The 16,090-nt window shown below is 42.9% G+C and overlaps 1 protein-coding gene across 1 annotated transcript; it reads left to right on the forward strand.

Moving 5' to 3' along the window:
* Window positions 1-7,275: 7,275 nt before the first annotated feature.
* On the forward strand, window positions 7,276-9,350 carry LOC125015253. Its single transcript, XM_047596965.1, has 3 exons — window positions 7,276-7,505; window positions 8,223-8,267; window positions 8,392-9,350. The coding sequence occupies exons 2-3, from the start codon at window positions 8,228-8,230 to the stop codon at window positions 9,216-9,218; spliced, it is 867 nt and encodes a 288-aa protein (XP_047452921.1). The 5' UTR covers window positions 7,276-7,505; window positions 8,223-8,227; the 3' UTR covers window positions 9,219-9,350.
* Window positions 9,351-16,090: the final 6,740 nt, after the last annotated feature.

Genomic DNA, 16,090 nt, shown 5'->3' on the forward strand with positions numbered 1-16,090 from the left:
GGGCCCAGAACTTTATTGTGAATTATCTGCTGATAAACTGAACTGTGAACATCTTCACGGTGAGAGATAAACACGCTTGCTTCCCCGTGAGGATTAAATAACACAGCCCAGCTATTAAATCTACTAAATACAACAAGCTTTTTATGCCTTTGAATTTAATGTCTTAACTGAAATGAAGATGTTATTACACCTTTGTCTCTTACTTAGTCTGGAAAGGTCATGACACCAACAAGTCTGTCAAAGAAAGTGCAGAGACAGACAAGAAATGGACACTCATTTGTCCACCGGGGCAAAGATGATCCTCATTGCATCACAGTGATGGGTCGCATTCATTCACTGACAATTCTTAATCACATTATTTGAAGAGGTGATAACTGTTGCCGAGATAATTCAGGTGATTGATTGGAACACCCTGTTAAGAGAAACTGAGGCTCTACACTGCAAATCTGTTTCAACATGGAGGAGGTGAAGGTGAGAGTCTGATTGAACATTTAACCTTCACATAATGGTGATTTGAAGCCCAGGCCCAGAGTATCAGCTGAGAAATGCGTTCATATCAAAGTCCTCCTCCAAGACCCATCTGTTATGGAACCAAAGAATAAATGCCATAGATTATATGACATGGAATGAAATGAGGCAATGACAAATGGGAAAAGCAGCACAGGTTAGTTCTCATTTTCTTATTCCTGTCAAAATCCAGCAGGTATTTTCAGGGGAACATCTGACTGCTGACTTTCATATAAAAGCTCATTTTAAATCATATGTCCATGAGTCTATCAGGGGAGAACTGATGCATTTGTCAATTGGCAGTGTACATATGCTTAATAAAAGAAAGACCCCATGCTTTGATGTGATATTTATATTCCCCTGGGATGAGGGGATGTTCAATTTGCTCTGACTCTGGGATACCTCTCAGAAACTGACAGAAACATGAAATTTTAACGGGAGGAGTGGATTCGGGGAATGCAGTGTATATATAAAAACACAAGCCCCCTCCATCAGTTCTCCTGGCTTGAGTTTTACTGGGAGACCTGTTGTAAATCTGTTCCAGCCATTCGCCTCATGTCAAGAGCTTCCAACTATGCTCTGCTTTACTTCTCTTTATTAAACTGTTTTCCTGAAGGAAAGTGCCTTGTTAATTACCGCTAACAATACAGACGTTTGGCGCCACAGGGTCTTGTTTAATAATGAATGCGTTTTCCTTTCTCCTGAAGGGGATGTGACGTACTGCATGCTACTGGTAAACTGGAACGAATTACAGTATGTTTTCTTTTAGGACAGCACTGATGAAAAGATCCCATTCATGCATCAGTCTCAAGACTGATGGGAGATATTCTGACTACAGTGTGTCTTTGTGACTTTTGTCTATTGTTTACTTTACCAGGGGCTTAAACCGAAGAATAGGGCACAGTAATGGAGAAACTGGCATTAGGAGGATCTTTGACCAGAGCAGCTTTGGTGGCTGGTTGTATAGACTTCCAGAGCCAATGGTTTCAGAGGACAGGTAAAAAACATGGTTTGAGTTGTAGTGGCCAATCCAGACAAAACACTAGAGTCAAGAAAAAAAGAACGAATGTTGGGTATCTATTAAAGCAATAACATGACACATGCGGTGTCTCTACTGAGATGATGGGGCGACATGAGAGAGACAGAAAGGAATTGTCTTTATCATATTCATCGACAGAGCTAGCTGTCAGTGAGTGACACTGACTGCACAATCAGCATAAAGCTATGCTCCAAGCCCGTTTCAGTGCAGCTATAAATCAACCAGATCAATCTCATTGACTGTCAAATCGAGGCTGTTTTTTTTTTTTTTTTTTTTTTTCAAACTGCGGACAAAGCAATCTGAATGAGTTCTAGGCTGGCTTGCACTAATGTGCTTTTATCATAATGTGCTTTTTATTTTTTTGTTTGTTTGTTTTTGATTTGTGTCATGAGTGCCTGAATGCATGAGGGGGAACTTTTTAGGAGCAGGTCTGATTTCAGTGCGACGGTACCTGATCTCTGAGACAACATAAGAGAGCAATGCCATTGAAATAGTCATTTATGTGATTGAACTTGTATGTGATTGAGCCGTATGTATTAATTCACTGCCCATTAACAAGCTATGTGCCATCACTCATTATTCACTTAATGTAATGGAATTAGTATATTTTTTATGAATACTAAAACTGATGCCTTGAAACCTAAATCTGCTGAACTGATAAAGCGAAACCACCTAGTGGTCACTGGTGGTATTGCTCCCTGAGTTTAGCAGAAAAAGCAATCGTTCAGAGCAGTGTGCCAATGATTAGCTGTCCAACATTGTCAGCATTGCCCTCCCTGAGAGATTTGGCAGGAGCTGCCACTGAGTTTCGGGTAAGCTTTTATTCTCTGAGCTCCCACTGTAGTCATGGTCACTGGCTGCGAACCCAGCTGGAGCTTTGCTGAGGCTACATTTACAGAAAAGGGTGTTGGAAAACAATACACTGGCCAGGATTTGAACTTGGCACGTCTGTCATGTGCGACAGATGTGTAAACAGCACTGTTCTGGAGTTCAGGAACTGCTTTCCAACACAACTAGTTCAATTCACACCTGGACACCCTGGATCATCAAACTACAAAAATATACATTATATGTAGGGATACTGATACATCTCCTCTAACGGAAAATTCATGTTGTGCTGCATGGGCTGGGTTATTAGAAATCTGAAGGAGAAATATCTGATTACATGTAATGTATCATGCTGTAATGACATAATAAATGTGCAACACAGAAATAACTGAAGTTTAAAAGTTTAAAGGCAGACTTCTGAAAAAAATGTTCTCTCTCTTTCGTTTAAGAAATGTTTTAAATGAGTGAAAAAGACCGCAGAGTGAGAGGTGAGCTGGAGACTCAGGCGTCACCTCATTCCCTGTGAACCATCATCTAATGACTGTTTAATTCATAGTACTAACGGATTATCAAAGCCATTTAAATTAGTCATTATGGAGAGGATAGATTGTGAGACTGCCATGGGAGGTGGGTCACGTTAACCAAAAGGCCTCAAGGAAAGACGAGGAAAGCATGCAAATGAAATATAAAAAGGATGATTTTTCTTCCCTCCCTGTAGATTGCGCAGGCTCTGCTTATAATTTAATCTGCTATAAATCTGAGCCCACTGCGGGAGCCCCTGTGCGGCTCTTTAACCAGAAATAATGTTACAGATTCAAAAGAACCTCAAGAGAAAGAGGGCAGACAAAAGAGGGTGCGTGTGTGTTAGAGAATGGAGCTGGAGTGGGAGAGAAATGGAGGGGCCAGACGACGAGTGTGAAATGCGGCCGGTAAAGCGTAGATCTTACTCATCACGGTGACGTGACACTGCGACCTTGCAGCCGGTGAACGCCAGTTACCACGTACGCTAAGAACAGGAAAAAGAAGAAAAGAAAACACAGTTTGAGTGGACTGTATTCATTTAATGTAAACATGCGTCACTCTTCCTGCTCTCCTTCGTCACCTCAACGAGATCTCAGATCTGGTTCTGGAGTTAAGCAGCAGTGTGACTGAATCAGAGTTATGCGATTGTTTAGGTTAACACGGAATGTGTAAAGCTGGGAATAAATTGGGAAGTATTTATACATTTATACAGAGGTTTGAACTGGTGAATCACCTAATCAGTCAACTGGTTGTCTAAAACCGTTGTTTACAGCGGTGCGCTGAAAGCCTATTGTGAACGCATCACTTTGCCACGGTTGCATAGCAGAGATTAATGATCGAGTGTGGAGCACCACTGAAGACGAGAGCGAGATTTATGTAGGTTGAGGGCAATGAGAGCCCAGTTTTGCATGTTGCACTAAGATCCTGCATTATTATTCTTATACAGTATGGTGCTCAGAGATGCACTTGTGCATCCCCTCCCCATGAGCACACGGCCACAAATGTCAGACACGGACCACTTCATCAGCTCATGTCTCTTCTCACCACAGGCCACTGGCTCCCCTCCACCGTGAACATATCTTCCAAACCACATAAATATTTATGTCCATTAATAGTAAAGAGGCAGCACGAGTAGATGCATAATGCTCTGTGTGGGTCTTATTTTCGAAGGAGATGCACTCCAACTGCTGCGACGTTTCTGTCGCCATGACAACAGAGTTCAGTGCGCGAGCCAAGCAGGACTTGGCCCCGTCAGTCTGCTCAGACAAAAGTAGCGTGATTCTCGTGGAGAAGGGAAAGAATGCGCACATTAAGTGTGCTCCTGCGGCAGTATGAATGTTAATGTTAACTTGTAGCTACTTAAACACCGCAAGGACATGTGTTTAAAAAAAAAACGGAGAGTTTGCACAATGAGCTTCAGTGTTATCTCTGTGAACAGGAAGCGCAGGCATCAAAATGTGGATACGGACATCATTAGATGATCTCAGGCCGTTCTCTGGACGTCGCTACAAAATTGCAGGAGCCACACAGAATACTTTGACCATATAAAGATGCGAACGCCTATTGGGAAAGCAGATGTGAGGAATTACAAGCTATCACATTTACATTCCACAGACCAATGTGAGCCTGAGCCCAAGTCCAAAACATTATCTTAACAAGGAGCAGAGATTCATTGTCTCCTGGTGTCAGATGTGAGTCGGTGGTGGATTTGGAGAATGAATCACTTCAGACTGCTCTTATGAACACATTCACTCATGTAAACAAACTCATAATTTCACCCTTACTCCACTTCTCTCTCACACACGCTCTAGCTGTTGCTCTGGGCTTTTTCCTGTCAGGGCATTGAAGTTTTGCAAACGGAGACACGATTTCTCTTTGCACCGACATCTCCCCTGGGACAGCGGCTCTGGGACAGAAGATGGATGGAGAACGAAGAGAGGAATTCTTTCCAGCTACAGTTGGTGGATGAGACACGAGTGAAAGACAGGAAGCACCAATAAAGCGGAGACGTGTGTCAAAAAAAAAAAAAACAGAAGCGGAGCGTTATTGGAGCGTGTGTGTTGTACAACACAGCACCTCCGTGAGAGATTAGGAGGGCGAGCAGCAGGAGCGATTTACTCCAGAGAGAAAGGCTCACGGAGTTTGTGCTTTCAAGGTAACACAGCTTTGACTTCCAGACTCGGCGAACAGGCGCCTCCTGCAAGATTAACAAGAAAGTGTGCTCAGTGGGTGAAGAGAAGACAGAACATCTTCCACCTATAGACTGAGCTGAAGTTCTCTTCTTGCAAAGGAAGTTAATGAGGCGATGGTTTACATCATGCAATAGTTTCCCCCATGATGATGGTCTGTCCCCGCAGAAGGATGACTTTCACTCTCCAAGGTCATTCACAAATGAGCCTGTGAAGGAATGAGCGCCAAAACAAGTTCAAGTTCATCTATAAGTCAGCATACTTGTCTATATGGGTCCACACCTCAGAGTGTTAATTTAACACTTTTTTGAGTGTTGATACCTTTACACTAAGTTAGTGTAAATTTGACTCTTTTTGTAGTTAAATTTAACACACTGCCTAACACCAACCAGTGTTAGTTTTTTTTAACACTTTTATGTAGTGTTAGCATTTAACTCTCTCAGAGGACTATTTCTTAACTACACAAGTGTTACCCCCATGACACTTAAAAGGTGTCAATATAATTCTTATATAATCCTACAAAAAATACTAAACTTTACTAAAATAAAAAGGTAGTCATGTTTGGCAGTTCTAAAACATTTATTTTCAAACTTGCACCACAAATACTAGAACATGCAACCGTTAGGCACAGTGTTGCGTAAGCACCACTTTAGCACGCTGGCTAGCAACTCCGAACCATTAGCATCATCTTATCACGTTTTATGAAAACATTTATTTTCAACCTTGCACCACGAATATTAGAACATGCAACAGCAAGGCATAATGTATGTATGTAGTGTTAGCACCACTTTAGCACGCTAGCTAGCAACTCTGAACCATTTTGCATCATCTTATCACGTTTTATATCTATGGTTACAAAGTGCATGACTCACTCAGACAAAACGTCAAGCCAAACGTACCGTTTACTGCCGTTACTCACATTCTATGTTACAGTGAGGCCAGGCATGCTGGGGCATTAACACTTGAGGTGTTAAATACAGGATCAGAGTTTAGGGGAAGAAGTACGGAGTTAATATTTAAACATTTACACCTAGAGGTTTGATGTAGTGACACTTCCTTTTTACACTCGGTTTTGACAACAACCATTTATCGACTGAGAATTAATTATAATGGATTAACTCTACCCGGAGTATAATTAACTCTACTAGTGTATGTCTAGTTTAACACCAAGAATTCAACTCTTCTCAATTTGCTGTGCAGGTTAGCTCAGAGGACATCACTCAAAAAGGTCATTTTTGAGTCTCAAAAAGAGACTCGAGTCTCATGGGAGATAAAATAAATGTCAACAGTAACATTAATAACATTAGGAACATTACTACACAGAGCTGACTGAGTGAATCTCTGCTTCAACTATGGCCTCCCACACTGTGCATTGCACACATTCACTTTTGTTTTACCTCCAAATATAGAAAATTGGATTAAATTGTGGACTTGTTTACAACGTGTTTGATCCTTTGATCCTTGGTAAATCTTGCCCCTCAGACCTTATTGTAATTAGAGCTCAGCACAATGGAACAATAGGTGTTTTTTTGGCTTCTATTTATTCGGGGCAGCCAGGCTTTCTATTGCAAGAATGCACTGGTCATAATTCTTAGCAGTATGATGTGTATGTGTGTAGAGCTACGCAAGCAGGCAGGGATCTAGGGTCTGGCTCAGTGGTGGTACTGAGGGACATCTATAATTATTCAGTCAAGGAAACTACTGATCAAATCATCTTTCTCTAATATTGTGTTGTTGGTATATTGTATAGTGTATACACATTAACACATTAATCGGCTGTTTTCATAGTATGACAAATACTACTACTATACTATTATCCAAATATCATCACATATCATCTTTCTCTATGCACTCTTTTCCTCCTTTGCATAAATATACTTCCTTCCAGACATAATATTCGCCCACACAACACAGCACATCCCTACACACACGCACGCATGCATGCACGCACATACACACAGTGCACAACCGTATTGTAGATGTGCCAAATATTCAGTCAATAACAAATGAACAAAAGACAGACCCCATACATAACATGTCAACAAATAATATTAAAAAAACAAGGGATGTTAATGTGAATAAAAGAATAGTAAAATGTTGAAATCCATGTAGGCTCTTTCAGCTCTTTCTTAACCCGAATAGCTCCTTTATGGACCATTATGAAATGAGATTATTTATTCATTATCTGTATGCATTATTCATAAATCATTTTGAAATGATTTTTTTTTCATATTGTGGAGAGAGAAGTTCTAAAGTTCTGGAACCAACATGTGTGATGTCACAGTGCTGTCAGAACACTCATTCCTAGAACTTAGTAGTGAACTCACCAAGATCCCACACTGCAAACGACTCTGGAGTATCTGTGAAAAAAACAAGCAAAATTTTCCTTGTGGTCTAACAACCGGTCATCTCAAACTCAGGTGAGTCTAGAGGCAGATAGCTACTGAATAAACACTCGCAAAACACACTCACAAATGACTCTCCTAGAGGGAGATTACTGAATCACTGGTTAATTATTACACTAACCCTTTTCACAAAGCTATATAACTATAATGACATGTTGCCATGTTGATAATAAAGCTGATCTTGGTATGGTGTGAACACTTTATTTGCTGGTTGGACTTGAAACAGTATCACTGGGGGTCGTAGTGGACTGAAGTTTAAAAAATAGGCTTGTGACGAGGAGTAGACATCAAACTGGGCAAAGGAAAAGACACACCACTGAGGTGCCCTTAAGCTCTAGGATCTGGACGCCCCCATTCCTGGGCATAGCTGTGCATACAGATGGTCCCCAAATGTGCCCAAAATAGCCCATTTGGAGAGTGTACATAGACAGCCTTCTACAAAAACCTCTCCAAAATGGCTCTGCTTCACTTTATTAGTATCAGTCATAGTACAGGTGAAGTATTACCTATTATACAAAAAAAGCCTGAAGCCGCTCATATGTACTGAATTTATTTTTGACATGTCATTGGAGTCTGGGAAAAAGGCCTAGGGTTCAAGAAGCCATTAGTCCCAAAGCATGGAAAAGCCAGTGTGAATTGAGCATTCATGAAGTAGACAAGCCTGTATATGAATGATGCTGTATACTGTATAATAATGTATATTTAAGAGATTTTTATGTTTTATCCTTTCAGTTCAAATGGACAGAGGAGACGGATCCCACACAAACTTCTTTGATGGTAAGAAAAGAACTCCTCATTTCACACACAAAAAAAGTTAAATACTGATATCCCCTTATTTAACTTGTCAGAGGTAACACAAAAGCTCAAAGTGGCCAATTTAATTGTGTGAATGATTCTGCAGGAGAGGAACGCCGCCGCCGGCTTGATTTGGTGGAGGATATTGCACAAAGTGGCCAGTTCAATGAAGAAGAGATCGCATGGCTGCGGTTCGTTGTCAGGAATGGACAGGAGCGCGAAGCCACCGCCTATTTGAGGCACATTATTGCTGAGCGTGACAATGCCAACTATGACAATGTTGTCTTTGCTGTGGAAGATCTTGACACTGAGAATGAAGATTTAGAGGCTGATGATGAACTTGATCCTCTGGGATTAAGACACTGTGGACCACCTGACATCTTCAACAGAGAAAGTGACACTGACAGCGAGGATGAAGCTCTTGGAGGATCCACGAGGAGGTCTAGAGGAGAAGATGAAGACAGTGACCAGATGAACAGCCAGCAGTTCAGATGCCCCTCTGAACTTACCAACGTCGTCTCCAGCAGTGACATTGCCAACAACATTATGGAAGAAAACCCAGCGCCAGTGCCTTCCTTGGGTCCAGTTAGAGAAGCATCCAGTGGGTGGTTAAGATACAACAAAGTGTCTGACATCTCTGACTGGGAAAGTGACACTGAGAACAGCACTGACCATGAAGCTCCATTGTTAGCTCCTTCCTCAAGCCAAGAAGCTGGAGGATCCCGGAGGAGCTGGAAAAAGGAAAATGGGAGCGATAGCTGGATGAGCAGCAATGCATTCGGGTGCAGCAATTCAGTTCCTCACACTGTCTTCAGCAGTGACTTTGAGGAAGAACACCCAGAGTCAGCACCTTCCTCCAGTATAGTCCCTGAAAGATCCAAAAAAAGAGAAAGGGATGGGGATGAAGAAGAAGATGGACACGGTAGCAAATAGTTCAACGACTGACTGAACCAACTGACTGCTATCAACCCTTTGTACACGCCATCTTCACAAAGGCTTAATTTCACTTTCTTTTAGTTCTTTTCTTTCCTGTTAAATTCTCCAAATAAACACATGGGAACTGCACTTTTTTTCTTGTTGGGCTTTAGTTTTTGGTTTGTAGGTGTTGTAGCAACACTGAATAAGAATGTCTGCTGAGACAAACAGTGAAGTACTTTTTGTGTGTAACTAACCCCGCCATCCAAAACATGTATGCTTTTATATAAGAATGGTAACCCCCACAGCACTCCTCATGGTTCAGATCACACCTAATGTAGCAAAATAATACATCTTCGAGGACTTAATTACATGGATTTGGGAAATGAATCATGTTAATCTGTGTTAGACCCGTTAGATCTTCAATTTCACTGGTTTGAGCGTTATAAATTTGTTATTCTTCCCATGGTTTCCCTTTTTGTTTGGAGCTTTAAAATTAGCTTTCTCCAAAAATTGAGACAATGTGCAATGATATAATGTACAATACATTTCACTACAAGACATTACATTTCACTTGTCAAGACCACAGCAAGTGGCCACCTGGTTCTTATGTTGCAAGTGGCAGTTATCTGTATTTCCTATTCAAAAGGAGAAACCAGAGTAGGTAGGATTAGAGAGAGCTAGCCTGAAAGCCAGACCAACTTCCCCACACACAAATTTATAGTGCTGGAAAGTTGGTTTGACGGTGCTATGTTGGGAGCAGATTATGCTGCCAGCTCTGTCAAATGGGTGGATTTACACATCATCTTAGCGTTGTGGAGGCTCTGATTGGTTGTAGGATTGTCCGATTGAATGTAGAGGTGTTGTGCCTCATAGCAAACTGTTATCTGATCGTCCTGATACACTATGCACTTAACATCCTGCAACAGAGTAAATTCACCATTGTTATGAAGCAGGAAGTGAAAACCGAAATGAACCCAACTGGCAACTAACTAGTCAGAGCGAGCCTGACTGACGACCGCACAGCTATAAATGTCTCACACCAGTGTAGACTACATGGGTATCAGAAACTCACATCATTAGTGTCTGTTACCAACGAATTTAAAGACCAACTCCACACCAGTCCTATAGAGCTCAAGAAGTGACTTGGATGAATGGCGGAAACTGAATATGCCACTTAAAGAGCTGAATATAAGGGCACAAATGTCTGTAAATGCTATATGGACATAAAACCTGCAGTCCCTGCTACCGTTTGAGGTTGTGTTATTTGAAACAATTTTTCTATTGATTTTTAACCAAGTGTGCTGTAAACCTTGGCCCGCTGCGTGACACTGCTTTGTGTTGTCTACCCATTGGGGGGGTGATGTTATTTGTTCAGACTGCAACCTCCACCCTCCCCCACTCCACTGTGAGTGGGAGGGAGACCCCATGTAGAGACAAAATAGACAAGAGTGTGAACGAAGGCCGGCCAGGCTGCAGAGACAGCAGGACATTCCCACACACACACTGTGCTGTGTCCCACCCAAAAAATAGCAAGGACCTCAGGGGACAGAAGAATAGGGTCAGAGGTGGTGTCTTTCTTTTCTTTTTTTGGGGGGTAAGGGGGGCAAGGACAGTGAGACAAAAAAAAAAAATCCAGGACAGTAACACACACATGTAAACACACACAGAGACACACATGCCACTCACTGTTATTAATACAGGTCGTCAATTAAGCCTGACCCAGAAAGCCTGTCTGCACGCAGGCTGAAACACACTGACGTGCTCAGAATCCTTCCTCTCAGCTCACTGTCTGAAAGCCTGGATTAACTCACAAACATGTAAGCACACTTTGAAAGTGCAAAATATGTGCAGACAGAAAACGGCCCTTAAAAGAATGTCTTTCAGCTAAAAACTGATTTGCAGATGCTTTGACATGCACATTCGCACACACACAGTAAGACAAAAGCCTAAAATGGGTGGAGCGGCTGGCTCTGAAATTGCTGCCTGCGCAGTTGTCAGTGGAAGAAATAATTAGTTCCAGCATGTCTGTAACTTGTTTCTGGGGCTGCGCAGGTACGCCATGACACGACAAAGCTGGCAAACCATGTAAACAGCGCTAACCTGCAGCGAGTGATAGGGATACTCACCCGCCCTCTTTTTGTTCTCTGTTTTATCTCGTTCTCTTGGGAGCAGGGTGACTGTCACTTTTCGGGGCCCATCTCAAGTGTATTAGCACTGGGGGAGGGAGCGGATGTTGAGGCTGAAGGAAGATCTGAGGGTGAGGAGGGTGAAAGTCATCTTCGCGCGGCGGGGCCGTGTGCTCTTAGTGGACAAGGACGAGCCAGGAGCGAGCGCTTGGCTCTGTCCCCCGTGCCTAGCTCCTCTGCTTTCATTCAAGGTCTTGTCTTAAAAGCTTTTTCCTTCTTCTTTGTTACACAGGGCCTATCTAAAGGGTTTATGACTGACTCGTGCTAAGCACTCGGGTGACAGAGCCAGAGCTCATCACAAATCCTAAAACCCTCCACAAATGCTTTTTTCCTTCCTGCTCTCTGCCTATATTATTGTTTTTTTACCCCCCTCGGTCCCTTCGCTCCTCACTCTACGCTCTCTTCATCTCTTAATGCCTCTATCTTCTCCCTCACTGTGACAGTGGAGTGCAGCCGTGCTCTAATCTAAGCCAGATGAGCTAGAAAAACACTAGCTTCCACCGTCGGTTGCTTTCCCCATTAACCAAGAGGCCCATCATTTCTCCCTCCAATCACAGCGCAGCCTTCTGAGGTTCACTAGCACGACTGCATGTGCGATAAAGCAGACGAGCAAGCTGAACTCCTCCATGAGTGATTTATAACGACATTCGATGGCTTTGCCGCCGTCAACGTCTGCCCCCTCACCGCAGACTGTTGGACTGTGGCTCTGAGCCAGACTCATGGCACCTGTTGAGAAGACTGCCCTGTCAAAGCTGTTTCACATGATGGTCTCTTCTTACAGATGGACCTGGATTTTCAGCATATTTGGGGTCTTGAAGTTTTTTAAATTTTTTTTTTTTTTTTTTTTAGATCACATGGGTGCACTGTTGCGTATAATCTTGGCCCTTGATCACAGTGAGAAACCAGTCGCCGTCAGGCTTGAGCTGAGGCCCTGTCCTCTCTGTCGGGGGATGTTTGGGCAGACGTTTTCATTTAGGACTGACTCACTGCTGAGGGAGAAGGACGTCATGTCCCTCTGGGGACAATTCCTGTCCTGCACTGTCACTTTCACTTTTGTATCCAGAAACCACAAAGCACATGATGTAGAAGTCCAGACCGCAGCGGGGACATTTGGCGGAAGGACAGAGATAACAGAGAAGGGAGGGAATGACATGGATGTGGTAATGTCAAGTATTTATGTAATAGTTTGGGGGGCTGATGTTTACGTGGATTATGCGGCAGGCTGTTTCCTAAACTTCATGGTAAGATCATTTTACTAGTTAGTATAGGTCTGGAGGTGGTGCTGCAGGGGGGTCGTGAAATCCTAGGTTGACAAGACATTTTTATATACTTTTTAAAATGTTCCCCACAATTTCCCCCCACAAATTTAGATGTCTTTAAATACACATTAACATGAACCCAGTATATTTTAGAAAAGGGATAAATGGAGGCAGAAGACATTATCTTTCAGTCAGCACTTCCCTCATTCAGTCAGTGCGTTTACATGCAGAGTTTAATCGAGCTATGCTCAAATTTCGACATTCTCGATACAGTCCTTGTCCCAGTTTACATGCAGTGCAAGAAAATCAAATAACTGTTCTCGTCTTTCACACTAGGTGGCGATGCGTGTCCTTTCTGCGGGTTAATACCACGTTAATACGTCCCGATTTCCGGGTTGACCTATTACCCGATATAATAAACAAGAGTCGTTCATGCGGCTGGCCGGCATTTGAAACGACAATCTGACGGATAATAGTAAATTTTTTAATCTTGTACGTAATGTTCACGCTACTTCTGGGGCAGGTAAGATCCGCGCTATCCCTCAGACGGCTCCGTTTCTCTTCTTCTTCTTCTGCGACTGGCTTTCTTGGACGTTTTTGTTCCGGGGTCACACGCCAGCGCAGTGGTCGTGGAGCATGCGCACACGCATTATCCGATGAAAACTCCGATTCAATCGCATTATCTGGGTGTCTCAATCGTGTTTACATGCACTTAAGTTCTCCTGTTATAGTCAGATTAAGGCAATAATTCGTTTTTTTCCACCTGCATGTAAATGCACTGAGTGATATAGGAGCTGTCTCACACCATTTCACACAGAGCGCCACACCTGTCATTCTAAACCTCATTTAGGCCCCACCCCTATCGCTGCTGAGCCAATCACCAGGCCGCATATTATTGACTGTTCAGGTGCCCGCAACAGACAATTATCTGGATAGCTACTCAATGCAACCTGATAATAATAATGTTTATTTACAAATAGCAGTAGGCCGAGTTTAATATAGAACACATAGTAGGTAGGGAATCCCTACTTAATCTTGCCATCTGTTTGGGGGTCCTTGATCTTAAAAAAATGTTGAAGAACCCTGGGTAAGAGACTACGGCCTAGTTACCCTACAGTATCAACTGACTTATCTAACTTCATAATATTAATTTCCAGAATGTAAGAATATTCCCTCATCTTCTTTACGCTACGACATGATTTAGCTGCACACGAGACAGATGCTCGGGGCCATCACACAGTGCCAGCGATTCTGTCATGTGAGAAAATGAAGTTGCTGAGGCTGATATTTCACCAGATTTCGTGTGAACGCAAATTTCATCAGATGGCTGGAGAAATCGTGAATCAGCAGAAAAGCTAAAAGGTGAAAAGGAGGTTGTTTCATGTACAATCATGGGCCACTAACTGGTGCCATGTGCCGCGCGCCAAACGCATCCACTGCACTTTCCTCTTCTTGAGCGAAAAGAAGACAGCATCTGCCCACCTGCTCTCAGCGGAGCAAAACTGAAGATAGCAAAAGTTCAATTAGCAGCAAATGTAAGAAAAAGAAACGTCTAGGAAGTGAGAAAAACAATAAACTTTCCTCTAATAATTTATCATTTTCAAGTCCTCCCCTTCGTGACTGTTCATCTCTTACAGGAACCATCTAAGATGCTAAGTTAATAACATCGAGAAGGAAAGCCCGGTGCGGCAGGAGAACAGGCTCAGAATAACACAGTCAGCGCGAGGCTCACATGAATCAAAATGACAAAGTCAATCTAGCGACAAATTCTCTCTAGCTGGCTGTAAATGGCTCAGCTCTCTGGAAGAGGGGATGCAGGAGAGCAATCTGGGGAAATTGTGAGTTAAATTTGAAAAGTAAAACCCAGTCAGGTGTGAATGCAGCCTCTACAGCACCACCTCTTATTCCCTGCAGAGGAGTTAATCACATCCTGGTTTACTGGACTGCTCTCTTCCCAGGCTTTCTCTTTTTTTGTGAGGGCACATGTGCATCATAAAGGCCCGTCAGCAGAGACGGGGAGGGTCAGTAAATGTCGAGTGCGCTCACTTATCCCTGCAGCTGCCTGATGAGTTAAAACAGAAGGTACAGTGTACTCTAAATTCTCACTTTTACTATGTGAACCATCACAATAATAAAGGCAGAAGGTCAGCAGTATGTTCACATGTAGCAGACAACGCTGATGCTTTTTTGAGAGGTCCAACGGGAAAAAGATGATTGTCGACTTAGACTGTGTACATGTTTCAAAATCTCACAAATTGGCACCACATATACAAACTCAGCTATGAGCAGTTTCTGTTTGCAATTCAAATGCGCAGCAATCAGCTGGCAACTCCTTGAGGGACAAACTCTAAACTGCAGCAGTGACAACGTGGAAAGGGGCCCTCCGATAACACAACTGTCACAACACACTCTTAATCACGTCACGGGTGTGTGACATACTTAAAGTAGTTAAGGACGACAGTGGCGCCCAGTACAAAGTGAAAAAAAGTAATCTCTCTGGGAGTGATAAAAGAAAGAGAAGGGTGAGAAGAGAAAGAGCAGGTAGAGACGATTAATAATACTGAATAGCTAAGTGAATGGTGTAAGTCTTATCTTAACTATGGGAGAAAATTTGAATAAAGTGACTTGAATCACTATTAATCACCACTAGAATCACATGACTCCTTTTATTCTTTAACACGGGGGGTTTTTCAAGTCAAGGACCCCCAAACTGATGAAGACATTAAGTAGGGACCCCCTACCTACTATGTATTCTACATTAAACTCGGCCTAGTGCTGTTTATAAATATAAATTATTGAAACTGTTGAAGACCTATGCTTTAACATTAGTGAACCCAGCTGACACAACACTGTCTCCAGCTCTGTGTCTAGTGTGCGCACTTCCACTTCTTAGCTTAGCCCAGAGGCTGGAACTACGTGAATGAGCTTTTGCAAATTTTTAGCTTAGGGCCCCAGTGGAATGGCGTCTGATAAAGACCACGTCATTTCAAAGCAGATTCATTGAAATGTATTTTCAGAGGGCATTAGATTAAAAGGGGGAAAGCATGCCGTGCTGCATCTAAGACATGCACTGCACATCTTTGTTCACGTTTAACTGAGGCACAATTTGAAAATGTCTGCTGCTCAGAGTCTGTGAGGTCTGTGAGAGCAAACTGAGTAATGCATTTGTAAGAGGTGAGATGGAAACATGGGGCTGAGCAGAGAAGGGGTTAAGCTTCTTTCTGTATCCTGAGCCCAGGTGCAACCTGCCTCACCCCCAGGCTGTGACAGTCTCCATGCTGGGAAGACCTTTAATAGCCTTGAGATAGAAGTTCACTATCCCCAACAGCCCTTACAGGACAGAGTTCCTGCGTCCCATTCCCCCCATGTCTGTCTGGTATGCCCTCATAAAACACTTTACTGGTCTCGCATGACCCCCTCTGTCCACTGGTGGAGTGATTGG

This window comes from Mugil cephalus, chromosome 10 (assembly GCF_022458985.1).
Source record: "Mugil cephalus isolate CIBA_MC_2020 chromosome 10, CIBA_Mcephalus_1.1, whole genome shotgun sequence".
NCBI lineage: Eukaryota > Metazoa > Chordata > Actinopteri > Mugiliformes > Mugilidae > Mugil > Mugil cephalus.